Source organism: Epinephelus fuscoguttatus, linkage group LG4 (genome assembly GCF_011397635.1).
Source record: "Epinephelus fuscoguttatus linkage group LG4, E.fuscoguttatus.final_Chr_v1".
In the NCBI taxonomy this organism is placed as follows: domain Eukaryota; kingdom Metazoa; phylum Chordata; class Actinopteri; order Perciformes; family Serranidae; genus Epinephelus; species Epinephelus fuscoguttatus.
The window spans coordinates 5,693,152-5,715,983 of record NC_064755.1 but is presented as its reverse complement, the minus strand read 5'-3'; the positions used below and the strand labels follow the sequence as shown (position 1 = coordinate 5,715,983).

At 40.2% G+C, this 22,832-nt stretch overlaps 2 protein-coding genes across 3 annotated transcripts; both read left to right on the top strand.

Moving 5' to 3' along the window:
• The first annotated feature begins 450 nt into the window (after window positions 1-450).
• On the top strand, window positions 451-9,613 carry LOC125887561 (NADH-cytochrome b5 reductase 2). The gene is made up of 9 exons (XM_049574508.1): window positions 451-586; window positions 885-1,034; window positions 2,660-2,732; window positions 4,097-4,203; window positions 5,668-5,797; window positions 6,027-6,110; window positions 6,982-7,067; window positions 7,193-7,292; window positions 9,136-9,613. Exons 1-9 carry the CDS (start codon window positions 572-574, stop codon window positions 9,306-9,308), a joined length of 918 nt encoding a protein of 305 aa, XP_049430465.1. The 5' UTR covers window positions 451-571; the 3' UTR covers window positions 9,309-9,613.
• Window positions 9,614-12,998: 3,385 nt separating this feature from the next.
• On the top strand, window positions 12,999-19,761 carry poglut3 (protein O-glucosyltransferase 3). Of its 2 annotated transcripts, none has more exons than XM_049574465.1 (6): window positions 12,999-13,329; window positions 13,786-13,983; window positions 15,403-15,686; window positions 15,857-16,061; window positions 18,154-18,350; window positions 18,591-19,761. In XM_049574465.1, the coding sequence occupies exons 1-6, from the start codon at window positions 13,092-13,094 to the stop codon at window positions 19,029-19,031; spliced, it is 1,563 nt and encodes a 520-aa protein (XP_049430422.1). In that variant the 5' UTR covers window positions 12,999-13,091; the 3' UTR covers window positions 19,032-19,761. The 2 variants fall into 2 exon arrangements, with proteins under 2 accessions (XP_049430422.1, XP_049430421.1); XM_049574464.1 differs by having other exon boundaries at window positions 15,403-15,691; window positions 15,862-16,061; window positions 18,591-19,760.
• Window positions 19,762-22,832: the final 3,071 nt, after the last annotated feature.

Sequence of the window (22,832 nt, the reverse complement as noted above, 5' to 3'; positions counted from 1 at the left end):
CCTCAAAGAACTCACGGTCCTCTTTTATTCAGGACTGTTAAATCTCAAGGACAGACTTGTATAATGTATTATATTAAGATGCAAAGTGTTTGAAAATGAAATGTACTGTATGTTTTATGTTCATACAACCAGGATTATCAGCTTTGAAAATGTAGGTACATGTCAATTCTTCTGTGTAAAAAATCAAGTGTCAGTTATGTAATGTGGCCCTCTCTCTCTCTCCACCCCTCTGTCAGTGGTGTGATTTCGGGCCTCAGCTCCTCACTGCCTGAGCACCAAGACTATACAGCACTATATAGTGTCATGGTGGGAGCCGACTTCCTATTGGTGCTTTGGACCTTGTGTCACCTTTCCCCCTGCGGGAAGCCACGCCCCCCTTTCGGAGGCCTTTGCACACGGCTTGTGTGTGTGTGTGTGTGTGTGTGTGTGTGTGTGTGTGTGTGTGTGTGACAGAGAGAGAGAGAGAGAGAGGTTGTGAAGGCTACAGTATCATTGCTTTGACTGTATGTGGACTCTGGTCTCTCAGGTTGAGTGAGGAGAAGGAAACTCTGGCACACTTTGTGTTGTAACCATGGATCACAGCTTGGTGAGAATGAACCTTTACTTAATTCCCCTTTTAAATGATCTACTTATTTTTGTTTTTCTGTGCCTGAGAGTTGCTATATTCCTTGAAGACCTGCTCAGTCTTAGTCAGATTGGGAGATTTTATTTATCTACTCAGCATTTCTCCTTTATTCTTTTCTGTTGTTGAACTTAAGTGTACTGTAACTCATTGATAAAGCATGTTATATGGCAAAATTAAAATGAGGGGAAACTATTGCTTTTGATTAAAATTAGAACCTTCACTGTTAGTCACGTCTCCATGTTGCATGTATTTCTTGCAGATAATCCCAGTAGTGGTAGGTGTTTGTGTGGTGGTGGTGACTGTGCTGTACTTCCTCCTGGGAGGCTCAGCAGGAGAGAAGAAGAAGAAGCTGCCTGTCACTCTGCAGGATCCTACGGTCAAATATTCCCTTCCTCTTTTAGACAAACAGGTAAACTGCATATGGACACAGACATTTAACAAAGAATCAGCACTATATTCTTGCAGACACATTGACATGCAGACCTGATTATACAACAGTTTATATTCAACTGCTGTACACCAGTCAGAACAATGTTAATCATTTCTGAAGACCTTTATTTCACTTGTTATCAGTGTACAAACTGAAATACAAGAAATACAAATGCACACTTTACCATTTAACTGGTGTGACGCTCATATTTTGGCATTCTACACATATCATAACCTCATGTCTGATTACAGGGTTGATTTTCCCAAACACATTTTCTTTTCTTACCCAATCACAGAGAGCATTTTGGATTCTTTTTTTTCTTTTCTTTTTTTCCCAATCCTAGATTTCTGGCCACTGGAGGTTTATTGAATTTCAGTGGTGCTCACAGCACTGGGAAAAATAAGATATGAAAGAATAAAAATCAGCATCTCTTTCCAGAAACATTCTCTCTGTTAATCTGTAATCCCCACTGATCACAACAATTTAGTGTAGCATCAGCTTTTTAAAAACTTCAAAATATTCTGCAGTCTCATTCAACTTTTCAGAAAAATTCAAAGTAATTAGACTCATTTCTACTTTTCAACTATTCCTACAACTTCACCTTATTCTCACGCATTTTAAGCCAATTTTGCAGTGTAGTGTCAGCTTCTCCAGAAAATTTACATTTTCCCCATTTTTTTTTTATCATTGGTATTATTCAACTGTTAAAGTCAGCATTCACACATGCAGTTTTGTAGGAGAGTGCATTCTGTAGTTTGTTTCTAATTTACTTAATATGTTTTTGTTAAGGGCGGCATGGTGGTCTAGTGGTTAGCACTGTCGCCTCACAGCAAGAGGGTTGCCGGTTTGATCCCGGGCGTGGGAGCCCTTCTGTGCGGAGTTTGCATGTTCTCCTCATGTCAGCGTGGGTTCTCTCCGGGCACTCCGGCTTCCTCCCACAGTCCAAAGACATGCAGATTGGGGACTAGGTTAATTGATAACTCTAAATTGTCCGTAGGTGTGAATGTGAGCGTGAATGGTTGTTTGTCTCTATGTGTCAGCCCTGCGATAGTCTGGCGACCTGTCCAGGGTGTACCCTGCCTCTCGCCCGATGTCAGCTGGGATAGGCTCCAGCCCCCCCGCGACCCTCAAGAGGATGAAGCGGTTAGAAGATGAATGAATGAATGTTTTTGTTAGCCTATTGTTTTTCTGTTAAAGCATTTTATGAAGAGATTATATTGGTATTGTAATTTGGTAAATATACAAATGCAACATGAAGATAATTAGTGCATTTACAAAACAGATTAGAGACACCATTCTCTTTTAGGATTTATGAAAAAATAACACAATAGAAAAAAGAAAGGAAAAACAGAGAGAGGGAAATGAAGCACCCAACCCACCCAACCTAAGCCTAATATTTACAATAGTTCTGTTTTCCTACAGGGGGCAAATTTTCACATCTACAGTATATGTTGAATTTCCCCTCGTTTATTATACATTAGTTATATATACATCAGGTATACTGTGTAAAGACCACCCTGTCTAAAAGTATCCTTGCAAACTAGCAAGCACGATCTACACACTCTTTGTTTTTGTACTTTGCTCTAACCTGTGTCCTTGTACAGGAAATCAGCCATGACACAAAAAAATTTCGGTTTGGCCTTCCATCTGCAACTCACGTCCTTGGACTGCCAGTAGGTACTGAAACAGCATCTTTCCCAAGATTAAACTCTCTCTAACTAGAATGATTTTCTGCTTTAAGGTGTTTTAAAGTATTTTGGTGAGATGTTAGTGTTTACACATTTATTTCTGAGAAACAGTAGCATAGTATTTCTTTGTACCTCTTATGAATCTCTAGCACTTAAGGCCTTATAAGTGCTAAGTGCTGGCCCATCTTGATCTTTGAAGTATCTGACATATGGCAGTAAATGAGATTACAATATGAGATATCTTGATCTGTTTGTAGTGACTCCACTGACTGAGCTGCAACACATCAAATTATATGAAGTGATCAACTAAATGGTCAGAAAAACTGTTGGCATTGTACGTTTCTACAAACCAGGGTTACATTACATTGGTAGATAAGCTGAAACTTTACAATTCAACAACGCTATGGTTAACGTGTGGTTAGGTTTAGACACCAAAACCACTTGGTCATGGTTAGGAAAAGCTCATGTCTAGGTTTAAAAAACATGGTTTGGTACCACAGTCACAGCTTGCGTGAAAGAAAGAAAATAAAAATGCTTTTTATGGCACTATGTCGGCTGGAAAAGTAGTGATGTTCTGGTAAAAAAAAATCACTTCACCTGACACTATCCTGGCAGGAAATGCAGCTATGTCTCAGCAAGAAAACAATTGCTTTTTGCGGCGCTATCCTGGTTGGTGGTATCCAGCGTTGTGTCATGGCAGCCGACATTGGGAAGGGTATCGCCAGACTGTCGCAGGGCTAACGCATAGAGACAATCATTCACACTCACATTCACAGCCAATTTAGAGTCACCAATTAACCTATCTGCAACCTGCATGTCTTTGGACTGTGGGAGGAAGCCGGAGTACCCTGAGAAAACCCACGCTGACACAGGGAGAACATGCAAAATCTGCACAGAAGGGCTCCCTCCTGGGATCCAACCAGGAACTCTCTTGCTGTGAGGCGATAGTGCTAACCACTAGACCAACGTGCCGCCTACATCACTTGAGAGACGCTGATATGATACATACGAAACACAGAAATGTAATGTATACATGGTTTGCATAAAGGCACAATGCCAACATTTTCATCTGGTGACTGGGCTGGATAGGTAAAAGACTAGATATTGAGCTGTCACTTTTTCCAAACATAACATATGCTGGTGTGTTAGAAATGTATTATAGTCCTACATTACAATTAAACAATAGTACACCGATGAGGTGAGTGAAGTAGTTGAAAAGGGTTAAATACAGCTTGTTTCTATCAGAGGACAGCCCTCATGTTCTATCAGTGCTTTGGTATTTTTCCCATCCTCTTAAATCCACCACCTCACTCATCCTCCCTTCTTGTCCTCCACCTCTGTCCTCTGCACCAGGTCAGCATGTGTACCTGTCAGCCAGGGTGAACGGCAGTCTGGTGGTCAGAGCCTACACTCCAGTATCCAGTGACGAGGACCAGGGATATGTTGACCTTGTGGTCAAGGTATTTAATAGTCTACCATTTGAGAAGCAACACTTCTATCATTTAACTTGTAAGAAAGAGTTTACACGTTGTAATTAATGGGTGTGCTAGTGCAAATAAGTAGGGGAGAGCAGGGTCGGTTTGGACAGGGGGACAGTTAGGACAGTGCCTTTTTAGCAAGTTAGAAAACAACTTTGCCTCACCATGCTCATACTCAGGCATTCACGATTCTGATTTACTGGGCAGTTGATGCCAATGTTAGCTGTTAAATTTTCAATATAAATGATTTTTTTTAGCCAAGAGCAAGGTGTACTCATCCCTGGGGAGGCAGAATTTTGGGAAAATGCACTCCTTGTACATTCAACATATTTTGCGTTTCAGGTTTGGTTTGGGCTTTTAGGTTATTTATATATTATAGATTATTTTGGATTGTGGACCAGACGGTCTTTTTAGTGTATTGAAGGAATTCCTGATGATTTGAAAAGATAAAAAAAAGACAGAGATTTTGAAGAGTTTTAAAGTTAGGGACTACAGAGACCGATACAGAGAGAAGAAGAGTCAATGTTGAACTTTCATTGGCAAGGAAACATGACTCTAAATAAATGCCAATGTTGCTCCTTGTTTGCACAATGTGCAACTAAGCTATTGTCTGCTAACGCACTAGCAATATCAACTTTCTAAGGTGATAACCTACGTGATATATACAAAAGAGTTCATCAAGGTTTAAGTGGATAGATTTTATTTTTTGGATACTGCTTGTCAAAAAACAAACGGCATCCATACCTTGCAGCATGGGCGGACCATGCGACAAAAGGGCCCCTGGGCACAGATATGCAGAAGGCAACACCACCTCTTCTACATAGGAGCAAGACACACAGACTTTATCATTATATAGCCTCGTTTTGATGTTGTTTTGCATTTCTTTGTAGTTGGTACATATCTCTAGAGTTTTGTGCCTCTGTGGTAATTTTGTGTCTCTGTTTAGTTGATTTACATCTTTTTGTTGTCTTATTGTGTCTCTGTGTGGTTGCTTTAAGTCTCATTGTTGCCATTTGTGTCTCTTTATAGTTATTTTAAATCTTTGTAGTTGCTTAGCATCTCTTTAAAGTCATTTTGTGTCTCTTATGGTTGTTTTACCCCTTTCTGTAGTGATTGTGAGTCTCTTTGTGTCTATTGCTGTTTTGTGTCTCTTTGTGGTCTCTTTCCGCCTTTTTGTTGTTTTTATTTTCTTTGTGGTCATTTTAAGTCTTTCTTTTCTTTCCATTACTGTAATTTGAGTGACATTTTATAGGTAAAGACAGGGGGAACCCTGACATTTTGAGCCCCCGGGCCTGTGCCCAGTAGGCCTGTTTATTAATCCATCCATGCCTTGCAGAACAAACTATTGGCTATGCTAATGATTCTAGAGGTAATTTTTGATGCCCCGTAGAAGCAATAATGAGCCAAAAACAGATTCAAATAGTTGTTTCCTCTTTGTAACTCCAGGTGTACTACAAGAACTGCCACCCCTCCTTCCCAGATGGAGGGAAGATGTCTCAGTACCTGGACAACATGGCTATTGGAGACGCCATGGACTTCAGAGGACCCAATGGACTGCTTGTGTATAAGGGAAATGGTATGGCGTGTGTGCATGTGTGTGTGTGTGTGCGTGAGAGAGAGAGAGAGAGAGAGAGAGAGAGAGAGAGAGAGAGTATACATGTGTGAAAAGAAAAGATAAAGAAAGTATAAAGTATTCAATATGTTTCAAGCCGCTGCCACCACCAGATGTCACTGTGGTACAATATAAGACTGTCTGAGCAGCTCAGGCTGCCAAACACATGCTGAGACTTACTCTCTTCATTCAGGTCAGTTCTCCATCCGACCAGACAAGAAGTCAGAGCCAAAGGTTCGGAAATTCAAGCACGTTGGGATGATCGCTGGAGGAACAGGTTCATTTACATTTCTGTGAACTTTCAATATTGTACATGAAAGCATACACTATCCAGAGGAGCATCACAGAGGCTCAGCAGGCTGAAATCTCTGCAAAATCAAATATTCTTCTTTTTGAGGGAGAAAATTAAAGGGTTCCCTAAGTGTACTCACTGGTATCAGTTCATTGCATCACAGATCTATACTGTGGAGTAGCACCACATTCTGGGCCCTATGCATGAGCAGTCTCTGTGGGCCCCCCTGACCTTCCTCTCCGAATTCGTGTCTCTCTAATGGTGAATTTTCAATGTCAGTTTGCTTTCTTTCCCTTTCTTTTCATTCTTTTTGGAACCCCAATTTCATTTTTGGGGGGGGGGAGACATAACGAGCATCACTCAGCTCTAGCTGTATTTACAAATGAATCCTATTGCAAGAAAGATTCCACATTTTTTTTATATGAAGTTCAGTCTTTTGACCAATTATGGCACTAATTACTTAGGAATAAAAACTGCAAACAATACCAAACTTTTTATTCCAGGCTTATCATGGTCCCCTGTCCTGTGGGGCCCTGGGTAATGAGCCCCACTTTTCCCCCTGCTACAGCTCCCCTGGATGTGCAACTGGATAATATGTTATTGGATTGTTATGTAGATGACGAGTGGGAAAAGAATTGTTCATTAAGTATATTGTGGCCTTTCTATTATATAGCACATAAATTGCACCCAAAACTGTACTACAGTATAACTGTCGGGTACATTTGAGGATACTGTCTTTGCAGCCTCACTGTTAGCAACATAATTTTATAGAAAAAAATGAAAAGGCAACATTGTACTTACCCTCAGTTAGATATGAATCATCCTCTGAGACTAAGTTTGTCATTTACTATGACAGGTATCACTCCTATGCTGCAGTTAATCCGCAGCATCACAGCAGACCCCAGTGACAACACCATGTGCTCCCTCATATTTGCCAACCAGGTCAGCAGCTCTGTGTGGTATATTGTTCTGGGAAATCTTTCTGTGTGTTACTGTTAAAAGTTTTACAGCTCATAGATGAAAGACACTCTGGAGAAATAAAATCTCTTTCACTTGCTCCCTCTCAGACTGAGAAAGATATTCTCCTCAGGAAGGAGCTGGAAGAGGTGAAGAAAAACCACCCTGATAAAGTCAAGCTGTGGTTTACACTGGACAAACCTCCACAAGGTAAGACAGCATTTCTTCAACTATGGACCTAATAACATGCCTGGTGGACCTTTACTCATTATAAGCTGCCTTGTGTTTTAAAAGTGCAGAACAGGTGCTGTCCCTTCAGTAGAAATATAGCTAAAGCTTACAGAGTTTTAATTATTAAGTATTAATAATATTACCTCTGACCAAAAACAAACAGGTTTTGTGTGTAATGTGGTCACACTAGTACGATACATTAACATCAGAAAAAATTATACCATGCTTTAAATGCAGACAGTATAAAAATAACAGGAGTAGCTACCAAGACGTCACCCATTGGTTTGTGGACTCCCATTTTCAAAGTTGGCCCGAGGGGATCATACTGTGGAGAGGCAGGGGGTGGATCTCACGGAGAAGCTGAGGATGGACACACACACACACACACACACACACACAGCCCATACTTAATTATGCGTAACTTTAAGCCTTAATAAAATATAAACGGGTGAGGGGAGTACTGTTGCCATGAGGGGGGGGTACTTGGTCTGCAATGGTGTTTGAGTGGGTGGAACATATCAGGTGGTATCCACATCAATACCAGAACCAAAGGTTTCCCAGCAGAACAATGAATTGGAACACAATAATCAATAATCACTTAACCTGTCAGTGGTTTTGGCTGATCGGTGTATATGAAATGGGGGCTTTAGGGGTCCATATAATGAAAACAAGCAGTGCACACAACTCCAAAAAATCTTAAACAATATGTAGAAGATCCATAAACAAACCACATGCTCTAAATATTGAGGGGGATTTGTCCTTTGCATCTCCCCAAAATCTATGACCACAACAAACCACAAAGAAGCTGGGATCACAGCACACAGAGGTATCCTGATTCCAGTTTCTTCAACACATGTGGGTATTAGCGCAGTTCCAGGCTATATGAGTCTGAATGAATCAGTCTCAAAGCTCAGCCCTTTAGTTCACTGCTGAATATTCACAGTGGGAAACCAAACAAAGACCCCTCAGCTGAAGGAAAATCTCTGCAGGCTCAGGAAGGAGATAGCTCCAACAAGGTGTTACAGTCGCTTAGCAAAACGCTCATGTCTTCCTCTCTATAATCCTTAAAGCGAGAAGAAATTAATGAGCATAATATTGTTACATAATCTCTGCTATGAAGGCCTTGAACGCTGCTCGTATTCGGTCTCGTCTTTCATTAGTCCCACGCAGAATAGAAGCACATTGGCCCTTGATCATTATTCATTGAAAGAGGTGTACTTGCTCTTTGTTGGCAGTGTCATTATTTGGTTGCCTTGCAGGGAGAGAAGACTATCTGTGAATGAAAGCACAAGTTGAACGGATCTCATCATGTTTCTTGTTAATAATGGCTTCACTGACCACCAGCTGAAATCTTTATCTTCTCCTGGAAATAAAAAAAAGAAAAAAGCACATCATTTCATTAATATTTTCATTCTTTCTTTGAATGTCCCATCTTTTATAGCTTAGAAGATCTTCTCTTTGGTTCTGCTCACCCTTCACTATTAGGCATCCATTTCCTGCAGCACAAAGGAAGTAGAGATATTAAAATCATAGCAGCAGGTGTTCAATATTTAGTATTTAGAGTTGAAGTGAAAAGGGGAGGCTTCCCTCTTGAATAACTGTATAATAAGCCACATTACATCAGCACAATGACAGTGAGTCACTGTCATGGCAGTGATTCACCTTTTGACTGTAAATATACCAAACAGCTGCATCAAAAAGTGAACATTTTTTTTTAGAAAAAGCATGTGTTTCCATATAGAATTTTCACAGCTATGAAAAAGATTCAATGTTAAGTCTGAGTCCTCCTTGCTTTCTCTCTCTCTTTTGCTGTGTCTTCAAGATTGGAGCTACAGTTCAGGGTTTGTGACCTGTGACATGATCAAGGACCACCTCCCTGCTCCGTCTAACGATGTCCTTGTTGTCCTGTGCGGTCCTCCACCGATGATCCAGTACGCCTGTCTGCCAAATCTGGACAAGCTGGGACACAAAACAGAAAACATCTTTGCATACTAGTGTTATGATTGACTATGAAACTGTATTTCATGTTCAACCAATCATGAAACCAAACATCACTGTGCACAGTTAATGTTTTGACTTCATGCTTTTCATGTAGGCATGTGTCCATTTTTGACGTCAGTGACACTAGAATGCAAACCTGTCACATTAAATGGGTGCGTAATTGCCATCATCTCAGGTGTGCTGTTATATACAGTATTTCAGCAAACCCTGTGATCACCTTTTGTACAAGATACACTTTCAAAATGAATCTCTTTTTTAGGCAAAATGTGAATTCATGTGAAATAAAGATATAAAAAGTACAGTGTTGATTTAATACTTAATGCTACATATGCGTAGGTCAAAGTATGTACTGTAGTTCTACAGTTTTTACATGAAACTCCCAAGTGTTCTGACTTGTCGATAAACTGTTGTATACTCAAATACTCAAATAACTGTACCTAACATGAACTTAATACTATATACAAGTATTCCATGTTTATGTAATGTAAAACATTACTATCAGAATCAGGTTTATTGGTGTTTGCTGCTTAATAACAATAAAAGAAAAATAATAAATAACAAAAGGGCAAATTATGCAAAACAGAATTCAACAGAATGAAGCAGCTCAAATGCCAAAATCAAAGCAGCAGCGAGCCAGTTTTAGGCTTCACAAAGCTGAGCAAAGTCACTTTAACTGGTTTAATTCATTAAAAAGTATGCAGCATATCCATAACTGCACACCAGAGACTGTATATAAAGATGGATGACATGACAGCTCCCCTTAAGTGAAGCTGAAACATCTGGATCGCCTCCTGCTGACTGGCTGCAGTACAGGTCAAGTTTTGTTTGAGTTACTTATTTAGTGCTATAAAACAGGGATTTTACGTCATGATTAACAACTGTGTGAGAGAATCGGTGGGCCTGCATTGATTGGCACTGCTGCAACAGGTCAGACAGGTGTATGGGTGGGAAATTTGATACTGTGGAGATCGCTTTCGTGCAGACTCTGGCTCCAAATGACATCTTTAGAGCAACATGGCAGCAGTCATATCCAGGATATTTCAGTTTCATTTCTGTGCAGTGGGGGTAAGTGGAGACATGTTGCCCATATTTACATACAGTCTATGCTGCACACACAAAGTCCCACTATTTGCACCCATGGGCCAGACTGAAAATGCTAAGTGGGCCTATTCCCCAACACATACTGAGGATATCTACCAAGATTAATGATAACTGGACAAATCATTATGAGCTGTGGCCAATGTCCTGCTAAGCCCCACTCTTTATGTTTTTAATTAATGGCAGCCATGTTTTTTCTTAACAGTCTTGCTCATTTATGATAAACCTGTGTACCAGAATTGGAGCTGATAGAGTTAGACTCAAATCCAAAAAATATCTATCACATAAATGTTTTTCCTATCATGCAAATTAGCAAAAATCCATCATGAGGGACTTCATGGTCCAAGAGGCTTGTTGCAGAGCACACTGAGCTGGGATATTCTGTCAAATTCCAAGTCAATCAGACTCACAGCATGAAGGCCGTGGCCTGTCCACATACATAACACATTTTGGGTTTAGATTACAGCACCACCATGTGGCCAATTAGAATCACATTTCTTGGGAAGCGTTTGTAAATCATTTCCATTTATTGAGCCAAGTTTCATGTTTCCAGCTCGTTCCAGCTCGTTCCAGCTCCGACAATTTGAGTTGTAGTTGAAGACAACGATTAATAATAGACTGGCACAAACTTTGGGGGCTTGGACCCTAAGACTAGTTTGTATATATGTAAAATATATCTGTTTTGTGTTGCGTTCATGCCAAACACAATGCTAATTTTTGCATCAAATTACTCGAGTTTGATTGATTCATTCATTTTCCGTAACCGCTTATCTTGTTAGGGGTCATGGGGGGCTTGAGCCTACCCCAGCTGACACTGGGCAAGAGGCGTACGAGGGTACACCCTGGACAGGTACAGAAGGGCTGCCCCACCCTGGGTTCAAACAAGGAACCCTCTTGCTGTGAGGCAACAATGCTTATGCATGCGAATAACTCACATCATACATGCATGAAGTCGTGGGTACGTGAGTGCCCAAAAGACACAAATTTTCTCTGTTATCAGCGACCATGGTTGGGTGTGACTACATTGCAAGGGTTGCTGCTTTGTACCTGCTGTGGAAAGCCCAAAACCATCAGAGATCCAGTAGTGCTAACTTGCTAGTACAACCGATAGCTGGAATCAAGTAACAGCTGAATGTTTTCATAATTTACCAGATAATCTGACCTCCTCACTCACTTTCCTCCAAGCGAGCTCCTTTTTATTTCTGTTTCCATAAAAGTAGGACTTGGTGTCATACAGCTCTGGGTAGCCACAGACTGACATGATGAGCTTCTCCTTTTTCTGATGAATGAAATTCTGCCGGTACGTCCTCAGTGTCAAACTTCCCTGGAGGATGTCAGATTTTTCAACTCTCGCAAATAAGCGTATGGTGCGAAATCCTGCTACTCACATCCATCACTTCCATTGCGTCCATTGCACTGCCTGGCAGGAATTCGTATCTAATCGCGCCTCTACATTGACTTAACATGTGATTCACTCACACAAATTATTTTATTCACACCAAACGCAATGCAAAGTTTAACATTGTGTTACTAAAGTTTGAATGCTAGAATATTTTGTGTTGACTCGCGTCATATGTGTGAATAACTTGTGTCATACATGCGTGAAATCACTGAACTTCCAGCGGTCCACATTGGTGACGTATGTCCTTGGATGATCTCAATGCTGATTGGCTATCATGGCACAAACTGGTAGCTGAAATTCAAATTTTTTTAACTCTCACAAAAAAGTCTATGACGCAAAATCGCGCTATTCATGCACTGCTTAATTCATGTATGTTGCGTCATTCGCGTCGCATCCATCACGTCCATCACGCTGCCTGGCGGGAATTTGTGTCTCACTACATCTTTACATTGACTTCACTCACATGAACTGTTTTATTTGTGCCCTGTGTGAACACAACATTAAAATGAAAGAGCTGTACATTTTATTAAGGAATGTGCAAAATACTTACCAAGGAATATTCAAAAGTTCACAGTGTGAAATATAAAGAATATGTGTAATGTACTAACAAATGTTACACACAGGGACAGATACAGAGGCTTTAAGTTGATGTAAACATTTGTTTGTGCTAAAATATTTTTTCGAAATTCTCCTGTGAGACTATTACATTACATTACATTTCTTTAGCTGATGCTTTTATCCACACAGTGACTTAAGATACATAAGTGCATCAACTATGTGGATGCAATCCCAAAATAGCAGAAATCATGCATTACAGCCAAACAAACTGCAGCAATAGACCCTAATATATTAGCCTAGGATTCAAAATGAAGTCATGATATGTAATTTTTACTCAAAATTATGATACACTGACTCAAGCACAACAAAAATAACAGTCATACAAGACCAAAACCACCAAAGGAGATGTAGTAGCACAATTGAATTGATGTATTTTGCATAATTAGGCTGTTATCTGAAGTAATTTGTCAGGTATGGTCGGATGCTCCAGAACAAATGAGTGAGTTGACTTTGAGTAGCAGAGATGGTTTAGTTAATACTGTACAGAATTTAGTTCAAAAGTCACATTGAGCAAATACTATTTCCGACATCCCTTGAAGGCATCGTCGGAAAGTGGGCGTGTTTCTCTTCACCAACATGTCGGCATAGGAGTTTTCATCAAAACTTTACACTCAATATTTAATACATTTAGACGTCTAGCAGTTAGCAGTCAGAGGAATATGGTGTGTGAGAGTGGCATAGACGTATTTAAGCCCTTTCACAATGGTTTATGGCGTAAGTTTATAGTTTTAATGGTATTTATCAGCATAAACTTCCCGGTGTGTGACAGTGAAGGAATCAAGTCAGAGAGATGTCTCATCTGGGGTCCAGGGCTGAACCCCGACTCTGTTTTACCAGTCCGCTACTTCTTTATTCAGGCGGTCAATTCAAACGGACACAACCTGACCTTATCTCCAGGTAAACCGACCTCAAACACTTTGTGTGCTCAAAGTGTCATTGTGTTAAACACTGAATCACTGACAGGCTAGAGCGGCTGCTGCCAAATGGCTAAGCTAGCTAATTCCCCTGCGCATCATTTCTTGAGATTACCCAACATAATGTATACATTATCAGCAGATGTACACTGCGTTTAACAGTGGTTTGTTCGGGTTATTTTATCGACGAAACCTGAGTAGGTAACACAGCAAATTTCCAGATCTACAGTCTCATTTAGCCTCCAAAACTGTTCTAGTGCTCATTTCAGTCATGCTCAGTAAGGTTTTTTGTGTCTCTGGCTGACAACAGGGGGTCATGTATGTAGGCAGGGGCCTCTACACACAATTTAATGGAAGTATTTGCCATTAATGAAGCCCTGCAACAAGAGGACATCAAGTCATACTGGTCACTGAAATGTCTCTTTCATGTGCTGTGTAGGTAAAGACACATTTAAAGTGAGGATAAGTCCATTGGACAAGAAGGAGCACATCCGTATCCATGTCCCTCCACCCCTGGACAGAGGAGACGGCTCCTTCCTGGTGAGATACCGGCTCTACGGCTCTGTGCTGAGGGGCCTGAAGGTTGAGGTCCTCCACCAAGATGCTGCTGTTGCCAAGTCACCCTACATCATCCAAGGTTTGTGCTGTGTCATGCATTAATAAACACCAGCACACATTAATTAGTTAGCTCAAGTTTTTTTATTAGTATTGTCCAGCATCACAGAAAGGCTTTGGAATCAGTGCAGTTTATAATCATAATCGCTGTCCTAAATACAGGTAAAAACAATAAAAAAAGAAAACAAGATCTATAACAGGAAAAAAGGGAAGTAAGGAAGGATCTCTTGCAGGGCAGACAGACAGGGTCATGTTTACGCAAATAAAAGTAATATTGCAATATTATGGCCAGTTTGCAGTTGTGCTTCACTTCTTGTCACACAACTTCCTCAAAGCACACCGGATGCTTTAAAACATGAAGAAACTGTGCAACCATGAGTCCATCCTGTCTCAAAAAAGTTAGAGTTGCATTGTTTTTATCACATGCCTCCACGGTGAACGGAGAATCCAGAAAAGGTGAACATTCTTCATGAATTGAAGAAACCAGTTTGCATTTCACAACAGCAATACTATGTCAAAACATTTGTTACAAACCCTCAAACAACTTGTGCAGTATAATCCAAGTGTCATTTATCCTGTCATATACTCAGTACTTCCCAAACATTTTCACTAAAACATTATGATTTAAAACACATCAACAGATGCGCTCACATGCACACCCATCCTCAGGGCAGACTGCTTGTAGGCAGAAGTGTTTTGTATTGTAACGCTTTTGTGAAAATGCATGTGTTTTTGGAAGATCTGAGTATACACTGGATAAATGACACTTGGATTATAGACCAGATGACAGTGTTGGTTTACAAAAACTTTCAGTTAGAAAACCCTGTCATCACATACATAAAATCAAATGACACTGAGTAAACACTTCCTAAAAGTATTGTAAATATACCATACAGATTTTTTTAGGTGGGACTTCTTTTAGGACTTTTCTTTGGTGGCTAAAATCAGTTTTGCTGCGACCCTACAGCAGTACATTTCTTAGCTTCCGTGCCAGTAGATTTGTTTTATCAAAGATGCTAGCAAAGCAACACAGTGTAAACTGTACAGTTACAACATGTCAAAAGAAATAAACAAGTATCCAATTTCACAGATCTCCATGATTCAAAACAGTTACCAGTTGTCTACCAGGCAGTGATTGTTGTTGTGCAACATCACTGTGTTTTGGTGTATACTACACTAGTTGTGTAAGAATTTATAAATGAATGTTTTGATATTGTTTTGCTGTTGTTTTGGATTCTCCATTCACCATGGAGGCATGTGAGAAAAATTGTCTTCACAAACTCAACATAACATGTGATGAGTAATTGATGTACAAATTGTCATTGTATGGGTGCAGTATTCCTTTAATCCTGAGGGTGCCAATAGTAAAATGTGATGCAGGATAGATGGAACAAAAGCAGCCATGATCTAACCTTCTCTGCCTCCCTTATCTAACCCTCAGGTCCAGTCTATCATGAATACTGCGACTGTCCAGAATCCGATGCTTCCGTTTGGCAGAGCATCATGCAGTGTCCTGCTGAGGAGCCTCAGATTCTGGCTGACTTTAAAGCTTTTCCAGCAGTCAACCTGCAGTATCTCAGACAAGAAGTGCCTAAGAGATTCGCCAACAGAGGCGGCCTCATTCACTACGCCATCATCAACAACCAGTTGTATCGCAGCACCCTTGGAAAATACACCGACTTCAAGATGTTCTCTGATGAAATTCTGCTCTCTCTAACAAGAAAGGTGAGGTTGGGTTTGAGTTCTAGTGATGTTAAAGGATTATAGTGGTGTTTCTGCATGTTCTGGCACATTTACTACAGTGGTGGTATCCTAATATCACTGCCAGGAGACTGCATGTGACATCATCATCATCATGATTTCAATCTCCTGGGATCTTTAATTTGCTGTTGAAGGTGAGGGTGCCTGATGTGGAGTTTTACATCAATGTTGGCGACTGGCCATTGGAGACCAGGAGGGCGGATGCTGTTCCAATCTTGTCATGGTGTGGCTCTACAGACACACGGGACATTGTCCTCCCCACTTACGAGGTCACACACTCCACCCTGGAGACCATGAGAGGTGTCACCAATGACCTGCTGTCTGTCCAGGGACACACAGGTAACACACACACACACACATACACACACTCAGCCACTATGAGGACTGCCGTGGTCGTGAAGTGAAGCTCAAACATTAAATTTTACATCTGTGTGTGTAAGTTACTCGTCAGTTTGTGGGGACAAAGTTCATACATCGGTCCCTGTGTTGCTTTGAATAGAGTCAGTCAGCCCTGGTTGGTCACTGTGACTGACAAGTTCAAACACTAAAACTGACAAAAGCGTAACGTAAGTCTGCCAAATCTAGAAAACTATTTGCATGTGACAGCTGTTAAAGTTATGGACACACTTGTACTTTTACAGTATGTTTAAATATCCATTATAATAACTTAGATTTAAATGGCAATAAAACACTTCAGATTAAATAACTCAAATAAGCTGAATTTAAACAGATTAACTAATCACAGGTTTAGTGGCAGAGGTAAAGGAGGAAGAGGACTAGGTGCATCAAGCGTCACCATAAATCACCAAGCCCCCTGTCCACCGTCTGGCCCACCAATGTGGAGTGAAGCGTATTTCCGGTCTGATCTACGAGGAGACCTGCGGTGTGTTGAAGGCCTCCCTGGAGAACGTGGTCCATGATGCCGTCACCAAGCAGGCCAAAGCTGGGCAAGCACTGTACCACCTGAGCCCGTTTTAGAAATATTGTTGTTTAATTCCAACTTCCACTGTACAAGTAAATAGTCTGTTATGTAAAGCCAAAGCTCATGATTTATGTACTTGTGCGGTCCAGTCGTCAAGCCACAACCTGACTGCTCACACTGTACGTCACTGTGACTGCCTTGGATGTGGCATATGCTCTGAAGAGGCACTCTGTACGGTTTCAGTGGATAGACAGATCCCTCTGTAATAAAAATCCTAAAATCTGGTGAACATAAGTTTATATTTAAGGTTTCTTGGCAACATATCTTATAGATCACACAATATTAGATTATTTAATATGCTATTAATGAATGTACTGATTTATCTGGCATATTTTCCACTGGACATTTTGGCTGTTGATACCTAAATCTCCCAGACAACTGCATGATACCAGCAAAAGGCCGGCATATGCTGGTTAACTCTGTTGTATTTATTTAACCCAATCACCAGAGTAAATGTTGGCATTGCATGTTCCAGCAAACCACAGATATGTTATATTTTTACATTATAGCGGATACATTGAAACTTTGCGCTTCGTCAACGCTGTGGTTAACATGTGGTTAGGTTTAGGCACAAAAACCACTTGGTTATGGTTGGGAAAAGGTCATGTCTGGGCTTAAAGAATCCACTTTGGCATCATTCCTGCTGAAAAAAAAAGTTTGGTGGCTAAAAAAAAAACCACAGCAATGAGTCACTTAAAAAAAAAATTTTTTTTTTTTCTTTTTTTCTTGGATCTTAAACAGTAGTCTTCACCTCGCCGAGGTGACACACCTTCCACTCTCCGCCATCCCCTCCACCTCTGCCTCCAGATAAAAAAGTTAGCTCATACACTACGTCATTTCAGGGTGTGTTTTAGTTGCCTGTCATCCATTTCCATTCCATTTTAGCCAGATTGATGAGATTTCAGTCACACGGAGTCAACATGATTAGGTACAGATCAAATGAATACATCAGTAATTCTTCTGATTCTTTCTACTGTTAAAATACAGTCTAAATGTATTACTGTACACACCTTTCTGTCTGTTTGTCTCACAGCTGCATTTGCAGTCATCACTTGTGTGGGTCTCAGCCTCAGACTGGTTTGTCATTTTAATCAGTCAGAAAAAAACTCAGGATAAATTTGACTTAACCAATGAGTCAGAGGATGTCGCCACCCTCACCCCAGGCTTTAAGCATCCTTAAAGTACAAGTTAAACCCTGACAAAGACTAAGTAACTTTTCTGGAGGTACATACCAGTTACTGTGGAAACCATTTGGGTGGATCATAAAGCTTGGGACAGAATCATGCCGACACAAATGTTGTTTAAATTTACTTATAGTAATCAAGTAGTTCACTTACAGTGTTTATTTGGGGTCTTTTCATGTATGACACCAGATGAAAAACAATTAAAACTATGGGAATTCTACATTTTTATTTTACTCCCTTGAAACTTTGCCATTGCTTTCGCCAGGGCCTCCGTGGGCGAACAAAACGGATCGGGCATTTTTCCGTGGCCGGGACAGTCGAGAGGAGCGTCTTCACCTGGTCTCTCTGTCCAAGAAAAACCCAGAGCTGCTGGACGCAGGCATCACAGGATGGTTCTTCTTCAGAGACAGAGAGAAACATGTGGGCAAAGCACCGCTTGTTGGATTCTTTGACTTCTTCAAGGTGAGAAAAAATGGATACATAATGAATTTTTTTTTTTTTTTTCATTCTAAGGTACTTCTATCTTGTAACTTTAAGCTGCAATGTGCAACTTTTCTCAGTGAGACAGGTGCTTTTTCCTCCATTTTTTTACTACTTTCCTCTGCTTTTGATGTGATGTCTCCTTTAGGGACCCAAGCAGTTGAATACATTTAAGAAACACTTGATATTTAAAATGTTTTTTCTGATTTTCTCCTCTTTCAGTATAAGTACCAGGTGAACGTGGATGGAACAGTGGCAGCATATCGGTTTCCGTACTTGATGCTTGGCAACAGTCTTGTTCTGAAGCAGGACTCACAGTATTATGAATTTTTCTACATTCACCTTAAAGCCGGCATCCATTACATCCCTGTGAAGAGAAACCTGTCGGACCTTTTGGAGAAAATCAAATGGGCCAAAGAGAACGACGCTGAAGCGCAAGAGATGGCCAGGGTAGGTCAGACAGCAGCAAGAGAGCTGCTGCAGCCCAGCAGACTGTATTGTTACTACTACAGAGTGCTGCACATGTACTCAGAGCGGCAGACAGGACAGCCAACACGACACGCAAACATGGAGTTTGTGCCTCAGCCAGATGACAACACCGCTGAATGCACATGTAAGCGTAAAATCCACAAAGAAGGAGCCAGTATGAAGGATGAGCTATGATGGAATCAGTCTCTAGTCTTCGTCTTTTTTTTCTCTAAACATTCCTAACATATAAATATTGAATGTAAGTGGATACTCAAAGTGGTACTCAAAAGAAAGTTAAACATAATTAGAAGTTTTGCCTTAATTTTGATAGCAAAAAAGTTTTAGGAATGATTGACAATAAAAATTCAGTCCTCTGCCATTTCAAGGTGAGGTTGCAGAACATTGCCCTCGAACTTGTAATGCCACTCTTTCACTGAAAACACAACAAGCAACAGCGAAGTGCGGCCTGCGGCAAGCTGCCACGCATTGTCCATGAAAAGCTGCGGCAGCCATTTCAAGCTGCAGCCGTTTGATTCCGTGGTGAAGTGTGGCTAAACTAAAAGCTGGGGATAGTTTAACTTTTAGCACTGACTTGCAGCCAGAGAATACCCTCAACTAATCAGTGAACAGAATCCTGTGACTGCTGTGACATGTTGGCCCATGTTACAAAGAATATCTTCCCATGTGAAACACACGAACACGCCTCCCAGCTGCAGGAAAATGTATTTTTTTCTTAGAGCCGCACTTCGCCCCTGCTTGGTGTTTTTTGGTCTGTTACTTTTTAATACTGTGTGATTTTTTTTGTTTTTTGTACCTTTTGTAAAGCCCTGGTTAGTGATGTTTTGTAAGTGTGCCTTTGCATTGGATATTTGTATGCAGTATTGTCTTAAAACAAATACATCCAAAATAAATGGTATTTTTGACAGTTTAGTGGAAAATCCTTATTAAAGATCATAAACATTCGGTTTTATGTCAAACACCCTGAGACACATCTTTGAAGCCACAGTCTAATCAGGAGGTCACACTCACACTATAAAACACCAGCGCGGCCTCTCCTAGAGGAGGTACTTCTGTCTCATAGTGTTCCTACGATGTCCATCACTGCAGTTACCTCCTTTCCTCGGCCGGCCTCTGATGGCCACCACACCTGTTTCTGCTGTCCGTGCCCATTCTCTGCCTCCTATTTGGATACTCACTGGCTCCCTGGACCTTTTCCAAATGTGTAAAAACAGCAATGAACCCACTCAGGGAGATAAGGGTGAGAATCCTGACCTACATAGATTTTAACTGCAGGCCCAGCTGGCTTGTCCCGTGAGTGAGTTTCAAAGGGAGATGAGCAGGTGGTGTGCTGGTGTTTCATAGTGTGTGATTGTTACCTCCTGACTGGGCTGTGAGTTCAAAGATCTGTACTGTACTTATACAACAACAGTTGCATCCAGTAGGTGTTGATATGTCTGTCAAGATGCAGTCACTGTGAAGGCTGATTTTACCTCCACCCCCACTGATCCCATTGCAAGATAGTCTCTATTAGCTTTGTGTATAGCTCAGGGCAAGAGATCAAGCTGATAGTGAATTTTAAAAGAACAACAAACCACAACTACTGCAGACTACTTAAACAACAAAGTACTTCATACAGTCTGTTGCCTTTACAGATTCTACATTCTGAACTGAATATTTTGTTGATCTGGACAAAGTTTTGAATTTTAAATAAAAAATGACAGGCCTATATTGTTAATACACAGTGTATTAGGGGTGGGACTCACAAGAAGACCCATGAAATGATATTATCATGATACTTAGGTCACAATACAATATTATCACGATATTAAATGTATTGCGATATGCTGAATATTGCAATAAAATATATTGTGATATATTAAGATTTATTACCTTTTTTTCCAACTGCAAATTATTTCCCCAAAAGGAAAACTTTGTCAGCATCAGTTTTACCTCATAAGATAAAGTTTTCAGTCTGTTCATCATCCAACACCTTCATTAAACCTGTCAGAAATGCTGCATACACCTGACAAACTGAACTGTTGGCAGATTTAAAGTCATCTGCAAGGCCAGATTAAGGCCAGAAAAAGTGTTTGGGGTGGCAGTGAGTCCAGACTGATACAGAGACTGAGCCACAAAGTTGAGCTCACGTCATCAGGATAGTTGTACCAAAATATTTCTGTCACGACCAAAATGGAAGACTGACCAGCAGATGGACATTGTCATCTCTTGAGCTATGCCACTAGGAAGGCTAAAAAACTATTTTTACTTTCTCTGTGTCCCCACAGTAATATAGGCTACAGTATTTACTAGTGCTAACAAAAAAATGTTGGGACACACTGCCTACATCATGGCCTTCACTCTGCCACCATTTCTACAGTTTTCTGCTACATTCGTATTTTTACAAAGTGCACTTTGTTTTTTAAGTTTAGTATCATTTACGCAGCTACTTCCCTGTCTCACAACTTTGTTTGCTCGCTACAAGACCGTTTTAAGAACATCACCACAGAACATTTTTCCACTCAACTCTTTCGAAAAGCTTTTTAACATTGTTGCACAACGTGCAAGAACACAAATTCTCTATAAAAAGAAAAAACACAACAACATGGAGGATTGAAACAACTGAGTCAGAGAAATGTTGAGAAGATATGTATTAATATTGAATGACATACATTATGTGACAACAAGAGATTTACAATATTTTTTAAATTCATACAATCATCTGTTAAAGATCTAAGCAGTTTGATTTATTTCGTTTGTGAGTAATATTTGATAAATGATGAAAACAAAAGAGTTTTAAGTGTGTTCCTTTATGGCCCCACTAATGCACTATCATAACAGCATTCAAACAATATCATAGTTGATGAGAAAACATCAAGAAGACTATAGATGTTTTCTAACCCTCTCCATATTATTAATATCATGTCATCATTAATATTAGTATAAGTATAATATAAAGAAAGCCTCAATCCAACTCACATTTACATGTTGTTCGAACACAGCAGGTAGTTGGTTACAAAAGTCATTGGCCCTGTTGCTGTTATGGTCATTATTGTGTGTCTTTGGACTTTAAAGAACATGTACTAATATACTCAGGTTGTTTTGGAGGGAGCTGACCAAGTGCACCCTTTTTATGTGAACAACATTCCTCTGTATTTTCATTGGAATGCAGATAAATATACCGATTGACCATGAACTACTTCTTTAAGCTGTGATTAGTGTCAGGATGGATCCAACTGATAAAACAAATGAAGTTCTGGTTCCATACTCACACATTTAACCTTGTAACACTTGACTTGCAGCACAATGGTTTGTCTCTTCACTATTAAAGAAACATTGTCGACTGAAGACAGGTCTGAAGTTTGGCTGTAAATCACATCTAATTGGCTAGAACAGAGCTATTTCTAATATTATTACCAGTATTGGAATTAAAATGACTTAAATTAATCTTTCAAAAGTCTAAAAAATGCTAAGACATGGGAAGTAGGATTTTATAAATTGTTTTTCTCTGACTTATCATAGTAAAATTTTGAAATAATTGGTAACATCAATATAAAAAAGTAATTTACCTAATGGCTCTCTACTAAAGGACCAGTGTGTAGGATTTTGGGGGCATAACAGCAATAAAATATAATAAGCATGATTAAAATCCCCTAAAAATAATAACTGTGCTATCATTACCTTTAAATGAGCAGTTTATTTCTACATAGAGAGTGGGTCCTTGTCCATGGATATTGCGATGTTGCACTGGCATGTTTCTATGTAGTAGCCCAGAAAGGATAAACAATCACTGACACTAGACAGGGCCATTTACGTTTTCACGTTAGCCACAGTAGTTAGCGGCCTCTTTGTGACAAGGGCCTCGAAAAAATGACTGATTTTTTTAAACGTGAAGCTGCTTTATTCAGTGTTTTTACTGGTTTAAGTCACCGGGTCCATGTGCTTTGGAGAGGAAGAGATCTCTGTGAATAATTCAGCTCCCAGTCAAAACCTCCTGAA